At 41.5% G+C, this 20,042-nt stretch overlaps 3 protein-coding genes across 3 annotated transcripts; all 3 read left to right on the forward strand.

The window, feature by feature from the left end:
• Positions 1–218: 218 nt before the first annotated feature.
• On the forward strand, positions 219–2,863 carry LOC306972870 (oxygen-regulated protein 1; the record flags this gene model as incomplete). Its single annotated transcript, XM_079569577.1, has 4 exons — positions 219–848; positions 1,612–1,771; positions 1,967–2,730; positions 2,828–2,863. The coding sequence occupies 4 exons, from the start codon at positions 219–221 to the stop codon at positions 2,861–2,863; spliced, it is 1,590 nt and encodes a 529-aa protein (XP_079425703.1).
• Positions 2,864–4,314: 1,451 nt separating this feature from the next.
• On the forward strand, positions 4,315–6,384 carry LOC306972871 (oxygen-regulated protein 1-like; the record flags this gene model as incomplete). Its single annotated transcript, XM_079569578.1, has 1 exon — positions 4,315–6,384. One exon carries the CDS (start codon positions 4,315–4,317, stop codon positions 6,382–6,384), a length of 2,070 nt encoding a protein of 689 aa, XP_079425704.1.
• A 5,463-nt stretch (positions 6,385–11,847) lies between these two features.
• Positions 11,848–17,821, forward strand: LOC306972142 (vimentin-like). Its single transcript, XM_079568636.1, has 9 exons — positions 11,848–12,505; positions 12,714–12,774; positions 14,467–14,562; positions 14,800–14,964; positions 15,600–15,725; positions 16,210–16,430; positions 17,142–17,185; positions 17,271–17,356; positions 17,430–17,821. The coding sequence occupies exons 1-9, from the start codon at positions 11,970–11,972 to the stop codon at positions 17,469–17,471; spliced, it is 1,377 nt and encodes a 458-aa protein (XP_079424762.1). The 5' UTR covers positions 11,848–11,969; the 3' UTR covers positions 17,472–17,821.
• Positions 17,822–20,042: the final 2,221 nt, after the last annotated feature.

Genomic DNA, 20,042 nt, shown 5'->3' on the forward strand with positions numbered 1-20,042 from the left:
TCTATTAGTGTATGCTTAGTTATGGCAACTAACTACCTTTTGAAAATACATGTTGTTATTTTGGCACTTGCTTGTTTGTCAAATTATTTTATCTGAATGTCTTTTTTTAAAAGTGGCATAAACTGAAGCCAATTACAGCGACAGCCCTTGACTCTGTTTCTCCCCCCTATTATTATAATATTAATGTCAGCTTTTTGTTCTTTTCAGCCTCTTTCATAATGAGCAGTCCCTCCCAGGGGCCACCTGCCCAAGGTGGGTCCTTTGGCAGTGGGTACACACTGCCTTCACGCCAGTTTCCTGTCTCAGACACCTTGATATCAAAAAGAGTGTGTTTCTATAAAAGTGGGGATTACACATTCGGCGGACATCGTATGGTCATCAATGTTCGCACTTTTAAGACTTTTGAAGCTCTTCTGGATGCTTTATCTAAAAAAGTGCCTTTGGCTTTTGGAGTGAGGACAATAACTACCCCACGGGGTATACACTATGTAAAAGGCTTGGACGATTTATTTGATGGAGGCTCCTATGTGTGTTCAGATCAAAAACGTGTCAAACCAATAAACTTGAGAGAAATGAGCCGGCGACAAGTCCCTTGGAATACCACAAGGCCAGTCAGTACAAGACGCAGACGCCAGGGACTAATTATAGCGACACTGAGACAGGTTACACAGAGAGTGGCCATAAGGACACCAAAGAGGCTTGAGGTCATCAAAAACAGGGATCCCAGTGTGAAGCGCACTATCATTTTACAGAAAAGGATTGCACCGACGTTTGATGCCTTGTTGGATTATCTTTCCCAAATTTTGCAGTTCCCTGTGCTGAAACTATACTCCACAGATGGAAGAAGGGTGAGTTTCTGGAAAATGCATACAGTACAATCGCAAAAGTAGATCAGTCAGTTTCTAAAAATAGCAGTAGGTATTATTGAAAATACGATGGTGGTAAATTTAATCTAGTGTGATGTCATTAACGGATAAAGTAAAAGTCTCAGATGATATTTTGCAAATAAAGTCTTATTCTTTGGTGAGTGGATGAGAATGACGGTGGGTTTAATATCGTAGTGCAGCAGTTATTAAACTTTCCACACCAATGTACCACAAAATAATAATTATTGGTTAGGGTAGGGTAGGTTAGGGAGTACCAGCAGGCCAAACAAAGGAGATGGAAACAAGGCTTGAACCAAAGGAGAACCAAATAATAATTGAATAAAGTCTGGACACCAGTGTACAACCAGAAAAAGCCAGCGGTACAAGAACCACAGAAGTTACTGATTTATATTTTCTTTTTAAACCAGAGACTATTTGTAATGAGTATAGCTGTATTATCATGGTTAAGGTTACATACAATGTTGGGCTCCTAGACTACTATATTGACATGTAATTTACATAATGGACTGACATGTTCCTGCTGAAGGATGTGGCTAATGCTGTATATCAGATTGTTTTTAAATATATCATAGCCTTGATTTTGGAATTTTAAAAATCGTTACCTCTTATATAAGAAACACTGTAGGCCTATTTATTTCAAACATTATGATAACTCAAACTTGTTTCTTGTATTGAGGCCTTGAGCAGCGGAGCAGAGAATAATATTGTAATTTTAATTTTTCAGGTTGATGGACTTGCTGCTCTCATCTTGTGCTCTGGAGTCATTGTAGCAGCAGGCAATGAACCGTTCAAACTGGGAAGCTACCGATTTCAGAGGCGAGGCCAGATGGCACAGGCCACGCTCATAGAGACAAGTGAAGAATCTACTGTGCAACCTCAAGCCTGTAAGTGTTAATCATTATAAATGATGTGTGAAGCATACCACGTCCCCATATTTAGCTACTGGTTATGTCAGTTATGTAAATTTATTCCAACATACTCAGGATTTACAGATTGCATTTCACTCATGTGTGGTGCTTATAGTTGTCTATGCAATGTTTTCATGTTGTTCATCTTCCTTTCTGCCTTTCAACACGCAGATAACAAACCCCTTCTGAATGGAAAGGAAGCAAGGAATTTCTCTCCATCTTCCGAGCGTTACATTGTGGACCAAATAAACAAATCTCGATATGGGAATCTTCACAGTGGACCAGTGGATCCAGACACAGCCATAGAAACATGTAGAAATGCCCAAGTTGAAAATGAATGCCACATGTGCGTTGTACCTCAAGACGAAGACATTGAGAAGTCTTTTCGTGTGAATCAAGATGGTAGCATGACGGTCGAGATGAAAGTTCGTTTGAAAATAAAGGAGGAGGAGATGCTGCACTGGACTACAACAGTCAGCAGATCAAACCATAGCAAACGGACTGCCTTCCCTACCGGTTCTGAATCCGCTAACAGTTCGCCTGACAGCAACAATTCAATGGCCAAAACATGTAATGTCAGCGAGGAAGAATCAAAAGAGGCAAATCTTCCTGCTGTAAAGAGTAGCGTTGGATTTATAGAAGAGAACTGTTATGATGCTCCTGAAGTTACTGAAAGAAAATCAACTTTTAGGCGTGCCCCTACACCAGGCCCTAGACATGTGAAAAAGAAAGGCATTAAAATAGACTCAGAGGTTCAGGAAATTGATCAATTTACGTATATGAAAAGGACTTCTGATACAACAGAGGAGTACCACATGGTCCGCCATAGCACGAGTCGCAGTAAGCGTCCGGTCCCAAAACCCAGAAAAAATACTTCAAACAATGTAGCTGAAGTTCTCCAGGTTGAGCACAATGGGTTTGGAGTTAGGGAGAATGTAATGCATATTTACGAAAGCCAAGGCTACTGTGAGGCTTATTTTGGGAATGAGGAATGTAGTGTTGACGGTATGCCTTTGGATGGGTCCTCCCCAGCGGCAAGACCAGCCAATGACGAGAGACAATCTTTAAGCAATGATTGTGATATTGATTGTAGCTGGCAGCCACCTGTTGTTGACTCAGTGCAAAACGAGGAGATTTTGTCTTTAGCCTCCGAGCCACTGTCCTCTTCTTGTGGGATTACAAATAATCTTACCTCTGTGGCAGACAATTTGACCCAAACAATGCCCTTACAAGAGGATAATGTGAAGGCAAATGATGGACTTAAGACAAAGGTTAAACATGCAGGGAAGCAGAGATCTTTGACAGGGCCCCTGGATAAAAAGCAAGATAAAGCTACAGGTGGTGCCAAAAATAGCAAAAAGACATCTTCTGACAAGCTAAGCAACAAAGCCATGGACATTGTTAAAAACGGTCTGAAAAGTAAAGTAACAGACAAATTACAAACAGAGAAATTAGTTGGCAATAAGGCATTAAGCAAAGAAAAAGTCACTGGAATCAATAAAATAAGTCCAACTAAAAGCACAAACAAAATAGCTCCATACAATGGCCATAATGTTAATGTTCCAGACACAAAGACTGCAACAAATAAAATGAAAAAGAGCATATCAGATATTTTGAAACCTAACAAAACCCTCCCAAGCCAAAAGACACTTAATGCAAAATCTAAAATGGTAAATAAAAGTGCCCGCTCTCCTAAGAAGTCTGTAGAAGTACGTGAGAGTCGTGTGGCAATACCCTCTGCCAATCCTTCACCATCAGAAATTCATCAATATGTGGAGAACTGGCTGGAGAAAGTTAGTCCCGAGGCAGTGCCATATGCGGACGAGGATATGAAGTCTAACAATAAAGTTGAATTTCAATTAGGTGCCGATTCTGAAGGTGAAGATAAGAACCATAGTCAGCTTTATATGGATGAAGATCACACATCTAGCGAAGGTCTTTGTAGGAACTCAAACCCTACTCTGTCAGTACCGCTTTATCAAGATGGGCCAATGCAAGGTGCAGTTTCAATGCCAACCATTACAGACACATGTCAAGATGCAGCTATTAAACCGCATAAATCTGCTGAGGCCATCAATTGTGTTATTTCTAGCCCTAAACACAAACTTCAACCAGTTCTGCGCCAAATTTGCTCATCAGTTCAATGCATTCATAGTGCCACCATGCCCAATATTACAAAATCCACAAGCCTTCCTGACTTTCCATCACAAGTGGCATCTATATTTGGTGCCTCGTGCAAAGCTTTCCTGTCATTTTTATCAATGACGACTCTGAGAGAGAGTCTAATGGGCTTTGAGCCCAGTCACGGCTCTCGTCCAAGAATCTCCTCAGAGGCTATGTTAATGATGGAGTCCTTGAAAAAAATTTCTACTATTGATGATGAGAAAAAACAGAGAGCGAGTTTGTCTGATTTGCAAAGCCAGGCATCTGCGCAGCTGAAAGAGCAATGGCAGGATTATCAGATGAAGAGGGGGAGGTCTGAAAGTGAACTACTATCTTCAAAAATACCAGAATCGGGAATGGATGTTGTCTGCCAAAGTGGAAATGTATGTGATGACCAGCATTTGGGCATTGGTGAACTTATGGATGAGCTAAACATGCCAGCTGATCTTAGGGCAGAGATTTCTTCAGTAATCCAAGAAGCTATTCGTTCTTACCCCGAAGGGCAGAGTGCATTGACAGAAATGGAACAAAGCTCGTCCGCAATAGAGGGAGGGCAATTTGGAAAGTTCATAGATATGAGTGAAAGGTCAAGCCAGGATCCAGAATCGAAAGAGAAATGCCAAATGGTTGGTGTGGAGGAAAGAAGTGCAGAAGACCTAGATGAAGTTGCAAGCGAAGAGGATCTGGAGACAGAAAACTCAGATGGTTCACTTGAAGAGGCCCCAACTTTAAAAGGTCAAAGATCAGAAAATGCATATGGGGAAGATGAGGATATTGATGCAAAACAGGTGCTTGAGGAGATTTCAGAGGGTAAAACGTCAGTTAGAGGTGAGGTAGCAGTGGACAGTACAGGAGAAAATCAAGACAGTGATTTGATTAGTGAGAAAAATGACATGGAAATTGACAAAGATCACCTTGGAGACACTGACAGCGACATTGTTCAAAGTGCGAAAACAGTTTGTGGAGAGGCAAGTGAAGAAGTCAGCCAAGAAACTGAGCAAGACAATGATTCACATGAGGAAGAGCAAAAACATGTTGAAGATACAGGCGAGAGTTTAAGTGGTAGAGAGAGTGAGACGGCTGTTGCAGTTGGTGGGGCAGGTGAGAAGAGTGATGAAGAAGTAGAGGAAGGAAGTCCCCCAGAAGATCCCACTTCTAAAAATGTCTTAGATGAAGCGTTATATTTGAAACATGACAACAGCAGCTGTGATGAAGTTAGAAGTGAAAAGCTAAGCAAATTTTCATCTGAGGATAGATGTGTTGATGAGAAATGTAATGGGATTCATAGTGTCAGTGAACTTGAGACAGAGGAAGGAGAGAGCGGCTGCAATTTGATCAATCCAGTTGAAATATCACAAGAATTGCTTGATTTTGTGAACTCGGCGTTGCTGTCATCCTCTCTCATTTTTACATATGATTCCCTAGGTAGTATCAAGGTGGCACCCAACATAAAACTGACTGAAAAAACTGGAAGAGACAGCGCATATGGATTTAACTGTCTTCCAAGTCCAGATACCTCTGAGTTAACCGATTATAGGCCTGAGTCTTTAGACAGTGGTGGCTACAAAACTCAAGAGACCTTAGATATTGTTACAGAAAGTGAGGATTCGGACACACCTTTTCCGGTGTGTAGGCGTTTGGCGCAAAATATACAAGAGATTTCAAATGAGGATGAAAGTTTGGAAAGAGAAGACTCCAAACTTTCACATGTGACTTGTAAAAGCAGTAGCATCCTCTCTTCCAACGACTCAGGAGCCAAAGTCTCGAGGGAGGACTTGTCTTCTTACAGCGCCGCTAGCTCATTAAAAGCAGACAATGAACATGCCCCAGAGACAGAGCAGTGCATTTCGTCTGTTCCCGGAAAACACTCACCTGATGGAGTCCTAATTGACCAGGGAAGATGGCTACTCAAGGAGAATCACCTCATTAGAAGGTCCCCACCAGTGTCTTTAGGCATGTACGGGCATTTAGACAATACTTCAATAGACACGAGTCTAGCAGAGGATTCCCCATCCCATTGCCATGCACAAGCCAACCCTCTTGCGGCCTTGTCTTCCTCTGAGCTTGAAGAAATGGCCAGGCCTATAACTCCAAAGTGCACCTATTACAATATGCCACATGGAAGTGATTCCGACCCCTTTATGGATTCTGCTAGTGTTACAAGTGAGAAAAAATGTACAGTTAGAGATGTTGAGGAGGAAGCACAAGCTGATACCACAAAAACTTGGGCAAACAAGAATGGGAGTCTTTCCTCATTTGCTTCTGTGGAGTTTAAAATGCCAGACAGGAAAGTTCACCCAGAAGGGGAGTCATCAGCTGTAGTGCAGGCAAGAAGGACATCTAGTGGAGAACAGATTGTAGTGCAAGCGCAGGACTCAAGAGAAACACTGCGGGGCAGATGTCAACAGTATTGTCCAATATTGTGATGTGTCAGATGGGTGATTGTGCCAGTCATTTGTTTGTGTATAACAATTAATTTCAGTAACTTAAGCCAAGTAAGTAGATGCGTAATTTACAAAGTGAAATGTGTTCTGTATGTGTAAATGTACATACATTTTGATACAAATATTTTTCTATGAGCTATTTTTTCTATATTTTAATAAAAATGATGGAGTTGATGTAATTTCTGTAATGTTTGTTTCATTCACTTCTTCAAATTACAGTGATTTATCACAAGCTGAAATTAATCTCTCAAAAGGCTACAAATCCTTATTATGTGCTTATTTGTAAATCACATGAACCATTTTACCAGAATAGTTTTCTACAAAATAATAGAAACCATTTATGATTACTGCCGAGGGGCAGCTTTGCACTGCTATTAGGCTGTTTTGACATTTGACTCTATCAAGGTTATTAGGGTTTGTGACGCATTTGATCCTGCCTTAGGCCTTATATATGAAAATGGTCCGTCAATGTGAGAAAAAGGCTCTATCGTTGCATTGTTGTTATTTTTTTGCCATGTTTTTTCCCTTCTCCTCTTGTTGAGGCAGGTGAGGGTGAAGACAAGAGTCATCTGCCAGTGTCATTCGGGCCCTTCTGTGCGCGTGATACAAGCTGACATCTGCGAGTGACATTTGATTTAACAAATAGTGACATACACGATTCAAATGTGTTCTCAACCAGTGGGCAATATCCTTGAAATACATAAGCCGGACCGGCAGCCCTCGCAAACTTTATGGTTTTGTGATCTACAAATTAGGTTTAGGGCAAAAACATAGATGGACTAACATTTTCTTGTCCTAAGGGTAAAGTTATAACTTATTTAGCTATTAGTGGTCTCTTTACCCTGCCCCTGACCTGTCCCTTCAGTGAAAGAGACAAAGAATGTGAAAGACAAAAAGAGAATGGCCCAAGGGGCTTTTGGTCTGGATAGTTTCCAATGGTTTGCCCGTCGTCATGGTGATCTGGAGGGAAAAAAAAGCAGCACGGATTAATTCCTCTTTTGGTCCAAAGGTACCCGGGGAAAGTTTCACTCTCCAAATCCAGAGGCAATTGTTGTCTGGTCGACCAGTTTAGAAGCAAAAGGTTTAGAGATGCTGTAGCCAAAACATTCTAACAATTTAGTTAACATTCCAGCTTATATTATTGAACACACAAATACTGCCTTTGGCTTGGTTTAATTAAACAGATGTCAGAATGCAACACTATTCACTGGCCTGTACTTGATGCTTTTGTATTTGTGAAATGTTTTGTCCTTCTGTAAAAAAGACATTTGTGAAAAAAAAAAAAGTTGTAAAAGTTATAAAAAGTAATAATAATAGAAATAATCCGGTGCAGGGCTTTTAAGAAAAAGTTGAGAAGAATAAAAGGTTTCCCTCTATAGGATTGCTTTTTATTGGATCGCTGTAAAACATTATACACATAGCGAGCACCCCCTGATGTTTGTGGCATTGATTTGCAGTTTTCCTCTTTGGTCATTTAGATTTACTTCAGTCCAGTCTCTACGTGCTCACAGGGGCCCAAAGGCTCATTGTGCTGCAGCAGCTCCCTTTCTCTAAATCTCTCATCTGTCTCCATACCCGAAGAAACCCAGGATTATAACGATTTAGTTTAGATAAAATATCTTTTATACATTACAGTGATTTTTAAACCTTGTTTTGAAGCATGTTCATCTGCTAACAGGGCTTTCTCGCATTTCATTTGTTTGCTCTGTTTTTAGTTGGAAGACATTGCCATGGCTACTAGCACAATTTGGTGATTCACCATCATGGGAGATGAAACAAAGCTAGTCATTTTGCTCTGTAGCGCCTTCAGGTTGTAGCATTGACAGCCTGCAACAAGATAGAGTTTATCTTTTGCCCCATCCCGTTGCTGCGGTCCGACTGCAACTTGTAGTACTTTGATTTTTCTGCTTCTGTCTGGTTTTGGGATGTGTAATGAGGTCCCCTGTAGAGCTGTTGCTTTGGCCAAACTCTGAACTTTTGATGAAAAAGACATTTAGAATTTGGAATATATGTACATTCTGTGATGTATAGCAATTGGTTATTTTTGCACCTTTCCTTTTGCATGGTTGACACAACAAATCTTTTTCCTGTACACCATAGGCTTAGCCGCTTTTTAATGTGATCTTAGTTCTTTATTTACTCAGGCAATGTGTAATATCTTATGTTTCTCATAACAACAAGAGACTTCCAAAGCATTTGACCTTAAACCAACCTCCTTAGGTTTTAGTGCTACATGTTTGTAAGTTTCCCCATTATTTTTTATTTTTTTGTTTGGACTGATTAATTTGGTCAATAGGTTCTGGTTCCACATGAGGAACTGTGCTCTTGCTTTGACATTTTGTCTAACCTTGTATCTGCATTCATGAGTCCTACTTCAGTATTATTTAACGCCATGCAGGAGACTGAGATGCACTAACGGGACCTTCACCTTATTCTGCTGGAATCAGGGGCATCAGCAAACCCCCTCCATATTTCACAGTAGATATTTTGCAAAGTGATGAAAAGTGCACCATACCTACTGTGTATTTCACAGCTGGAGCTGGTTCGCTGATGCCACTGGCTCCAGCAGAATAAAGTCAAGTTCCAGTTAGTGGCCATCACAGTCTTAGTCTATGAGCCAGACCCGATATCGGTACCGCAAAGGTGGCAAAGGCTATTGTGGATTTTTTTAATAAGTCCATATCTGCGCTCTATTTTTTAGTTTGATAGCCTTTTCAGAGTTAAAGCTTTATCATAGTTTTCAGCTCTTGAAGTGAACCCCCCTGTGTCAAAAAAGACACTTTTAAGACGAGTCCATATTTTGGTTTTGGCAATGTCCTGCCCATTGGATCATTATTTACACCATGTATTTGGTATCATTTTAAAGAAGACATTCTTGCCTTCCATTTACCATGGTAATCATAGCTCCTCAAACTAAAAAGTGAAATGATTTTTTCACAATTTTTTACCAAACAGGTTTACAGCGTTTAACGCTGAGGCTTCCAGGAACATCGCAGAAACAAAAGTCTGATGCTAAGTGATTCTCTGGACTCTGAGGATTCAGGAAATGTATAACATGTCAGTGCTTGCTCAACGCAGGGTGTCATTGTGTTTTTTCAGACCTCAATATCATTGAACCACTGTGGGGAGAGCTCAAACGTGCAGTTCATGCAAGCCCAGGAACTTATAGAAACTGGAGGCTTTTTGCCATGTAGAATGGGTTGCTTTACCGTTAGATTATATACAGAACCTTCTCCACAACTACCACAAAAGACTCCAAGCTGTCATTGATACATAAGGGGGCAATACACAGTATTTGGAACTGGGGTGTGTAAACTTTTCAACAGGGTCATATTGTTTTTATTTATTTTGACGACACAACGTCACTGACGTGATATGTATTTTCACTCCTATTCTTTGAGAAATGGCCAAAAAACACCAGGGTGTGTAAACTTATCGGCACAACTGTATTTTCACCAAAAAACGTGCTCAGTCCTGTTTCCCACCGTCGCCGGAAAATGGGCAGCTGTTTGGCCCAAGAGACAAACACGCGACCGGCAACAATAATTGTGGCCTACTGTCTGCATTCTGTTGCCGCAGTTAGTTTGACAGATCAGCAATACACAATCCCTGCACTGTGTCGAACAATCCCATTTGGCTGCGCCTCTGTCTATGGTGAACATTGGCAGAGCTGGCCTCAATAATGGGAGCAGGAATTTCCACTGCCACCCCTCCTCTGCCTCCAGGAGTGAATGTTGATCATGTGAATGGCAACTTTGGCAATTGGGTTCCACTGTTTACCCCTGCCGCACTGGCCCCTCTGCCTGTGTGGGCCGCTCAGCTAAACTGCCCGTGCAATGTTGTGTTGACGTCACTTTAGCCACTATTTTGTTATGCGCCTTTTACTCTGGATAATTGAGAGCCCAGGCCGGAATAGTTCAAGTAATTTATTGGTCATCCTGAAGTAATTAAACTCCCAAATAACCTTCTCTAAATCTCTGGTTACATAACGGGACAGGACAATGGAGAGCTGTGGCCTTTTCAAAATTAAACAGCCAATTCAATTCATCTTTGATTGCTTATTCTTCATGGGTCATTGGGAGCTTGCCTTGTCCCAGCTTCAGAAAGTATATTAGGAAAAGAAGTAGTGCAGACCGAGGGCTAATATTATGGACGTATTTGCCTTACCTAATTCGTAATAAGCAGTTTTCCTATTGCTATTTCCATTTCAGACGGTCCCTGTAGTCCTAGTCTGTTGTATTGGCGTAATGTCTCAGCTGTATTCTGCCTTCAGGGTCAGTCAATATCACCGTTCCACTCAGCACTTTTGCAGCACCGGCCACTCAGCATGCAGAGGACTGACCGAGCAGCTCATAACGGGGTATTTTCACATGTAAGATCGGTCTGGTGCACACGTGAATAATGGTATGTTACCGCACTGCAGCAGATCAACCCCATTAAAGCTTAATAACACTAATTTATATCCTGCATAGCGCTGCAGTATTGAGTGACTTTGATTTGTTCCCCTCCGGCCCTCCCCCAACCGTCCATACTGTTTGTTCAAGTGTATCCATGTCTAATCCTCAAAGGCTTCATAAATGTATCAGATTATATGTGGTTATATGTCTTCGCTTTCTGATAGCAAACAATGCATAAACAAACTACTTTATCATCAAGTCACAAGACAAAAGCTTTCATAGAGTAACCAATCAATTTTATTAAGAAAAAAGGAACACATTTATATAAAACCTGCCAAATCTGGAAACAATGGATGATATTATTGACATGGACACAGACTGGCCTGTTCATATTAAGGTCACCACACCAAAGAGGCCATTTCAGCACTAAAGACATCCCTAAATAACTCCTCTTAAGTGCTCCCCTGACATTCACGTGCTGTGCTTTTGAGAAACCAACACAATTACTCAAATGTGATTTTAAGTCGGTAGTGCGCACATTGTGTTCACACATGGTCACATACCTTTCCTGAAAAAGAAGGTATGATACAAAGTGGACATAAAATCCGTTCCCAAGCCTGGTTGTGTAATGGAGAACGTTTTATTTCAAACTCACATTCAAAATACTGCAGGAAAGAGAATAAAACTATATAATGCTGGGCTTCATTCATTTAAAATCAGCATTTTTATACATGGCCTACTTTGGATTGTTGTAATAATACTGCACAGTAGCCTATACCGCCACTACTCCTACCAACTCCTATTAGCCTGTTATTACTAGTTATACTACTACTACTACCACTATGATTACTACATCTGCACAAACCTCAACTGTTTGGTACAATTTTTTCCACTTCCTGCGTGCACATATATCTTTCTGCGTCAAAAGCACCCTCAAGGTTTTCCCCATGTACCCAACACCCCGCGAGTTATTGGATTCCTGAAGTGCCACTCACATCCCGCTGGCGTTATTTGCATGAGGGGCCAGCCTATAAATGGGTAAGGCACCAGGAAACACCCTCCCAGGCGCACTCCGCGGATGCTGTTAGGACCAGAGAGCGAGGCAGGACGCATGCACATAGTTTTGCTCGACACTGACACGTTGAAAAGTTACCAAGCTACAACAACAAGATGTCCTACAAAGGTGCATCAACTGCCCCGCGCTCTTCGTACAGGAAAATGTTTGGAGGAGACCGATCTGCTTCCCGAACGACCTACACAAGCCGCCAATACTCCAGCCCTATCCGCTCCTCACGCGTCTCTTTCGGTCTCTCCTCCGCTCCGACCATGTATGCCACCAAGACGCAGAGGCTCCGGAGCAGCGCGCCTTTGCCCCGGCTCACCTCCGAGACCTTGGACTTCTCCCTGTCCGACGCGGTGAACTCCGAGTTCATAACCACCCGCACCAATGAGAAGGCGCAGATGCAGTCCCTGAACGACCGCTTCGCCAACTACATCGACAAAGTGCGCTTCTTGGAGCAGCAGAATAAGATCTTGCTGGCCGAGTTGGAGCAGCTGCGGGGCAAGGGGACATCCCGCGTCGGAGATCTGTACGAGGACGAGATGAGGGAGCTGAGGCGCCAGGTGGACCAGCTCACGAACGAGAAGGCCCGCGTGGAGGTGCACAGGGATAACCTTGCGGACGATATCGACCGGCTGAGAGAGAAGTAGGGGGGTAGGGGGGGCGTGGCACGTGTTCCTTTTTCAACATTGTGTTATGTTTAGGAAACCCTAGTGTTGCGTAATGCGTAATAGGATGAGTGGCCATTGTTATAAGGAGATTATTAATCTTAATGAGATGAATGTGCACGTGGTGGTTGATCAGTGTTTTGATGCGATTTGATCAGCTCCTCTTTTTTTTTGCTGTCGTTGCAGGTTACAGGATGAAATTGCGCAGAGAGAGGAGGCTGAAGCGAACATGCAGAGCTTCAGACAGGTATAAATGCTTCATCAAAGACGGGCCCAAAACCACGTGTCTCTAATAAAGTTAGCCTGTGTAGTTAATAACAAGTAAAAGCAGACAAACACTGTGTAAAAAGCAATATTACCCTCAGCTTTTTAGAGCGCAAAACTGAGTTGCAGTTGACATATTTCATAGGTGTGTAAAACAGGATTGTAAGGAATGAGAAAATATTAGTATAAAGCAATTCAGCCCATTCACATTGATCTAATTATTTGTTGTTTACCCTCTTGAGTCCGTTTCTCAAGTTTGTGGTTAGTTTGTTCAGAAGTAAAGATGAGCCAATTTGCAGAATGTATCATCTTCGACTTGAACTTGTTGCGTGCTGCTCCTCTAGGAAGCTAATCTAATAGTTGCTCATGAGCTGGAGAGACAGGAATGCTCTTGTTTGATGATACAACAGCGGCGAAACTTAGTCCGTGGTCCGAAACAGCGCCAGAGCAGAACTGAGCCGCCCTGGCTCCTGTACAAAAGGCCAAGTAGAGGTTTATGAGTTGAATCAGATCGGTTCAAGTCTGACTGGTCACACAGAATGAGCCGGATTCTGGCGCAACACTGTGGACCAAATGTGGTTATCAGAGCGAGAAGACAGCCACCGTGTGATCTCACTGTCTGCCCTGTCTCTAAAGGGATATTGGCACGGAAATCTCCTCTGTTATGGTCCTGTCAGAGATTGTTCCATCACCAGCAGACTTAATGGACAGTAACATTTCGTCATACTTGGCGCTTCATGAGCATAAGAAACACAGTCAGTGTATATAAGGGTCAAAAACACCCATAATTTGGACTATGTAATGCTTAAACTGGGTGTAAACCATGTTTCAACCAGATTAAATGCAGTAGTGACAGCATGAGTGCAAATAACACTATTACGGTCAAAGCACCGGTACCTCTGTCCCATCAAATCACACGCATTTGTCAAAATTACTTGTTGTTACATTTTCCCTTTACGGACACACTCCATATTTCCAAAGGCTTGCATCTGGCTCATGTGAATGGCAGGAAGGAAGCCCCTGCTGCCTACCCTGTGGCAGAGCACAACAATGCAGAGCCCCCGGCCGCATGGACTCATTTAAACAGACAGTCACAACCCTTGCTCTGGGCTTTGGGAAACCCTGCTCAATGGCTCACTTTGTCTGTGGCATTAGGGTCTGTAAAGCTCATGCACAGGCTGCCAGGGCCCTCGGTACAGTCACAAGGACAGTAACAAAACTTAAAAAGTTGATAACACTGGGCTTATTCACATGCCTTCAAGCGTAGAATTTTAGTTTTTGGCTTTTTCAATGTGCGAATCAACTCAGAGCAACACCATTTATGTACTCCTCACTGATCACGAGCCTCATAAGTTTAAATGTTTTTGGTGGACTTGACCTGTCTTGTCCTGCTATCCTCAAATCAATCAACTATGATGTACATGAGCAGCACATAATTTGATTTATACAGTAAACAATGGTAATAAGTGGTCTCAAATTATATAGTGCCGTTTCACTGAGATTTTACACTCAGAGCACTTAAGCAGAGGTTGGCTGTCACATCCTGCCAGATATCCAGAGAGATCTCCACAAGCGATCGGGACTCTTCACATATTACCTACAGTTATTCATTCCCTACTCGTGTTTTTGCCCTGTGTATTTACTTGCACCTCATTAAGTCACTGTCTGCGATCAGGATGTGGATAACGCGGCTCTGGCTCGACTGGACCTGGAGCGGAAAGTGGAGTCGCTTCAAGATGAAATCGGCTTCCTCAAAAAGTTGCATGACGAGGTGAGCTTCCTGTGGCCAACAATATACCATATAATGAAACATGGTTTGGAACTAATACACCTAAGGAACAAATGGCTGCCAAAACGTTCAATGCTCATACATGGATTACTGATCATACCAACATCAACATTGCCACTTTCCTTTCAAATTTTCCACTGTTAAAGTTCAATTACACTGATAATCAGTGTCAGTTGTTGATGACAGATGCACAAGCAGTAACAAGACATTTCTGTGTAGGAAATGCTGGAGATGCAGGTCCAGATGCAGCAGCAGCAGCATGTGCAGGTGGATATGGACATGGCTAAACCGGACCTGACCACGGCTCTGAGGGACGTCCGGCTGCAGTACGAGTCTCTGGCCTCCAAAAACATCCAGGAGTCTGAGGAGTGGTACAAATCCAAGGTAAAGATACAATCTTTGCCCTGTTCTCAGAACTAGTGCTGAAAATGAATAGCCATAAGAAGGATTATCATTAACCTTTATTTAGCAAGTGCCGCTGAGATTTCAGAATCTCGATTTCACATGGCTCAGAAATCAAACCTGGGACTTTATTGCTGTGCGTTACACGCTTTGTCATAAGCACATACCATACATATCTATGTAGTATTATGCCTTAAGAGACTTGACAAGGTGTAGTTATCAAAAAAGGTTTTAATTAAGATGCCACTCGAGCAGTGGAGATTAGGACTGTTCAGACTGAAATACAGGTGATAGGTAGGACTTACAACCTCAAAGACTTAGAACTACAAAGATGTTTACTTACAGGTGAGAGTAGCTGTTAGTAGAGGGGAGGGACGGGGCCAAGCTCAACTCCTTTGAACTTTAGTGCGCTGACAAAGCCTTTTGGATGAGAGGCGAAACGTTTGACACTTCAACTACAGAGTACAGAAGATGACTCAAGAACCTTCATTGAAGGCCACTCAAGTCTTGACATTATGGGAAATGAAATGTCATCATTAAGATATTAAGATATGACTTATATTGCGGCACCTGCTTCAAAATCAAGGGGTTAATCAAAGGTGTTTTATTTTTGGAAGTATGCTGATCTGACTGAAGCCGCAGCTCGAAACAACGAGGCTCTGAGAGTGGCCAAACAGGAGGCCAATGAGTACAGACGCCAAGTGCAAGCCCTCACCTGCGAAGTGGACGCTCTCAAAGGAACTGTGAGTACTCCACTGTAATAAAGCTGCATTATTTCTGAATTGTAACTCATTTTTATATTTCATCAAATTAATGTGAGCCTTTAGTATAAACACAAACTGCTTAAATATCTCTGCTGAAATATTTACATCCCACATCAAGTTGTTAACACACAGTAAATGACAAGGATGTCGCACTACGGACTCTTTTGAAATATGATTATTCAAACGTGTCTAAACTAATCTCCATAGGAAATAAATTAGGGCAGGAAGTACTTGCGCTCATAATTTTACGCTCAAAAGAACTGAAAATAAGATCAGGGGTTACACCAGACAAAATTAGTTTTTTGCTATTTGCCAAAGTTCCTCTCTAAACTATAATCATGTCTCTCATCATGTCTTATTATTAAGCTTTGGGAATTGCTGTTGTTTTTAAGCTCAGGGCATAATTCATGACATGTTTTGTTTTGATATGAATCACCATTGCTCTCCCTTCGCTCTGAAACAGAACGAGTCCATGGAGCGTCAGATAATAGAGATAGAGGAGACCTTTTCCCTGGAGAACGGCGGCTACCAGGACACAATCGGGCGGCTGGAAGAGGACATCCACAACATGAAGGACGAGATGGCGCGACATCTCCGGGAGTACCAGGACCTGCTCAACGTCAAGATGGCCCTGGACATCGAGATCGCCACCTACAGGAAGCTGCTGGAAGGGGAGGAGAGCAGGTGAGCAGGAGGGACGAGAGTGCAGTGGATGCAATGGACTTGATAGCAAATATAGAGAAATATCAAGTAATGGAGCAAGAGGCTGCGAGAAGGCACTTTACCAAGGGGTGCTTAGAGCTTTATTCTGTCATTTATCAAGACAGGGGCTAAATTGCAAGTGTACGCTACAAAAGAGCATAAAGCTATTGTATAAAGCTGCATTGTTAAACGGATTCCAATCCAAAACATGTCCTTTAGATTCTCAGATGGCCCAGACCTCCTCTGCAAATGAGATTCTTACTGCCACTGAGATTTCCATTGTTAAATAAAAGTTGCTTTGGTGTTTATTGTGTGTGTGCTTAGCCTATTAGCCTATTAGTCCTTTCTGAGTGGTCACAGCGGCTCCTCTTAAATTAGAGGCTTCAATCTAAAAAAAAACTCCAGTTGAGGAAGACTATTGGGAATAAAACTGAGTTACGCCAATATAATTAAAAAAGCTCCCACAGATTAAAAGCAGGGCCAGCCCAGACAAAGCTAAACAGGTTTGTTCCACAAGCTGAAAGGCTGCAGGGCAACTGCTGAAAGCACTTTACCCTTAATGCATAGGAACACTTAACCTTTGTATGATCTGTATGCCAAAATCACAAAAGTGTACTTATTGTGATTTGAAAATGATCAAATTAATGGTGAACAACATTACTTCTATATTGCTTTTTTTTTTTATTGTTGCAGAATTTCCACACCACTGCCAAATTTCTCATCTTTAAATTTGAGAGGTAAGATGATAATGCATTTACAACACATTTCACAGAATAAACAACCTTTTATCCCCGCTAATTCTTTTTTGTTTTATAAATTCAGAAACCATGACTGACTCCAAACCTCATGTGGAAACTACAACCACCAAGAAGGTCCTTATTAAGACGATTGAGACCAGGGATGGACAGGTATGAATTTTAATCACATTATTTACACATGTTTTAAATTTGTACAAACATATCTTTATCTTCTTGTTTGTAGGTGATAAACGAATCCACCCAAAACCACGAGGACCTTGAGTAACATGTTTTTATCTTCCCATAACGACTACAAGGCAATAAGAAAAATCACGTTTCACCCACATGCAATTTCACAAGCCAGCACACACTGCAGCAGCTTTGCAAAGTGCCTTTCTGTGTGATGATCCACTGAGCCTGTTAGGCTCCACCACCTGTTTTCTCCTCTCCTGCTGAAAGTATTGAAAATTGTCGTGTGTTTAGACATATTGACAGCAGCACAACATACAGTAGAAAAGGTCTGCAACAAATCTTTCTTTGTAATATTTTTGAGTTTTTGAAACAGCATGGAAACAAAGGACTTGCTGAGTGATGTCAGACTGCATGTTTGAGAATAAATAAAACAGATTAATGTAACCTGACCGTGGACACTTATTGGTAAATGTAGTGTTGAGGGGACGCCTGTGGTTGTCAAAATCAATAGTTCTCAAGCTGGTTACAATAGATTCCTGAGAAGATATAAAAATAACAATGTGTTGCAAATAAGTGCATGTCAGTATACAAAATCGTTCGCACCACTTAATTGTTTAGCATCTTTAGTTAACTTGTCTATTAAAGATACTTTATGTGTGTTCTGCTGTGGAGATTTGGCATATGTAATGCCATAAAGGTTAAGCCACAACCAGTGTTAATTTCGTCTTCATTTTAGTCAAAGTGATATTTTTGATAACTAAAATTGTGCTAAAACTAAATTTAAAACAATTCTTAAAGGAATAGGCCACCGTTTTTACACACTGAGATATGTTCTTACCTTAGCTTTGAGGAGTTCTTTAGGACCTGCGTTAGCATTTAGCCTCTCCCTCTCTCCACTATAGCTCCAAAACAGGTCAAGATAGAAGCTACCAAGCTCTTCCACGTTTTCCCTATTTAAATATGGTTACGTGAAGTGTTACACTACAAAGTATAATTACACAAAATTAAACAATGTGGATTTTCTAAGCGGATAAAAGGGGGGACTATAATGTAAGGCATAATAATACCAGGAGTAGTTTGACATCCGCACAGTAAAGTGAAGATTACTGTGCAGTAAAGTGAAGATTACTGCGCAGATTTCGAACTACTCCTGGTATTATTACGCCTTACAATATAGTTCCCCCTTTATCCGCTTAGAAAATCCACATTGTTTAATTTTGTGTAATTATACTTTGTAGTGTAACACTTCACGTAACCATATTTAAATAGGGAAAACGTGGAAGAGCTTGGTAGCTTCTATCTTGACCTGTTTTGGAGCTATAGTGGAGAGGGGGGAGGCTAAATGCTAACGCTGTCTGCGCTGTGTTTACGTGATTGAAGGCACGGGTGAAGACCAGACAGGTCCTAAAGAACTCGTCAAAGCTAAGGTAAGAACATATCTCAGTATGTAAAAACGGTGGCCTATTCCTTTAAGACTAAACTATGACTAAAATGTCCAGGTATTGTAGTTGACTAAAACAAGACTAAATAAAAATGAAAAGGAGAGACTAAAATCATCCAAACTTCTATTGACAGTCTGAAAGAGCCTCATATCATGTTAATTCACTGTCAAAGGAACAGCTCTGAGCTTTGTTCATGCGGGAGCAGCTCCATGAAGCAGAGGAACAAGATTAAATGAGATTATAATGAATGTTATAAATTCAAAGTAGACTAAATTTACTTGCAATTTTTTGTCGACTAAAACTAGACTACAATTAAAGATATTTTCATCAAAAGACTAGACTAAATTAAAATATGTCGTCAAAATTAACACTGGCCACCACTAGCTGCAAAGAGAGAGCAAGCTTTGTTTTCAATACAGTGGATCACACCATAATAACTTTGTCCATTAATGTCTGTGTTGGCTCTCAGTCGTACAGGAGTTGTCCATCTTCAATGAAGGTTCTTGAGTTGTCTTCTGTACTCTGTAGTGTTGAACGTTTCGCCTCTCATCCAAAAGGCTTCATCAGTGCACTATAGTTCAGTTGAGCCCGCAGCCCAGATAGAGACCATGGGGAGAAGTTTCGGTAGGTTAAGTCCCTCAAAGTCAACAAAGACTCTTAAAACTACAAAGATGTTTACTACTTAGATGTTTAATAGAGGGGAGGGACTTAGTCTAGTGAAACTTCTCCCCATGGTCTTTATCTGGGCTGCGGGCTCAACTGAACTAAAGTGCACTGATGAAGCCTTTTGGATGAGAGTCGAAACGTTCGACACTTACACTACAGAGTACAGAAGACGACTCAAGAACCTTCATTGAAGTTTGTCCATTAATCTCTTAACCCCCACCTGAACCAAGCACATTTTCTCCAGTTTGGCTTTACCTACTATATCTAAAAGCTTCACGAAATAAGGGCCAAAAAGTGAGAAAAACATAAGGAAAAGCCACAAAAAAACGCAATAAATAGTGATAAAAAAGCGATGGAAAAAGTGGCAAAAATGCAAAGTAAAAAAAACACGACGCAAGGAAAAATGTCTGTTTACATCAGTTTTGTTGGTCTTAGCTTTCAAATGAGATGTTACACTGGCCTATAGCTCCCTCAAGACAAGTCAAGAAACTTTTAGATTTGGGTAAAACGGAACTGGAGAAAATGCACTCGGTTAAGGCGGGGGTTTAAGAGGTTAA

The sequence above is a fragment of the Gobius niger genome (genome assembly GCF_951799975.1).
Source record: "Gobius niger genome assembly, chromosome: 13".
NCBI lineage: Eukaryota > Metazoa > Chordata > Actinopteri > Gobiiformes > Gobiidae > Gobius > Gobius niger.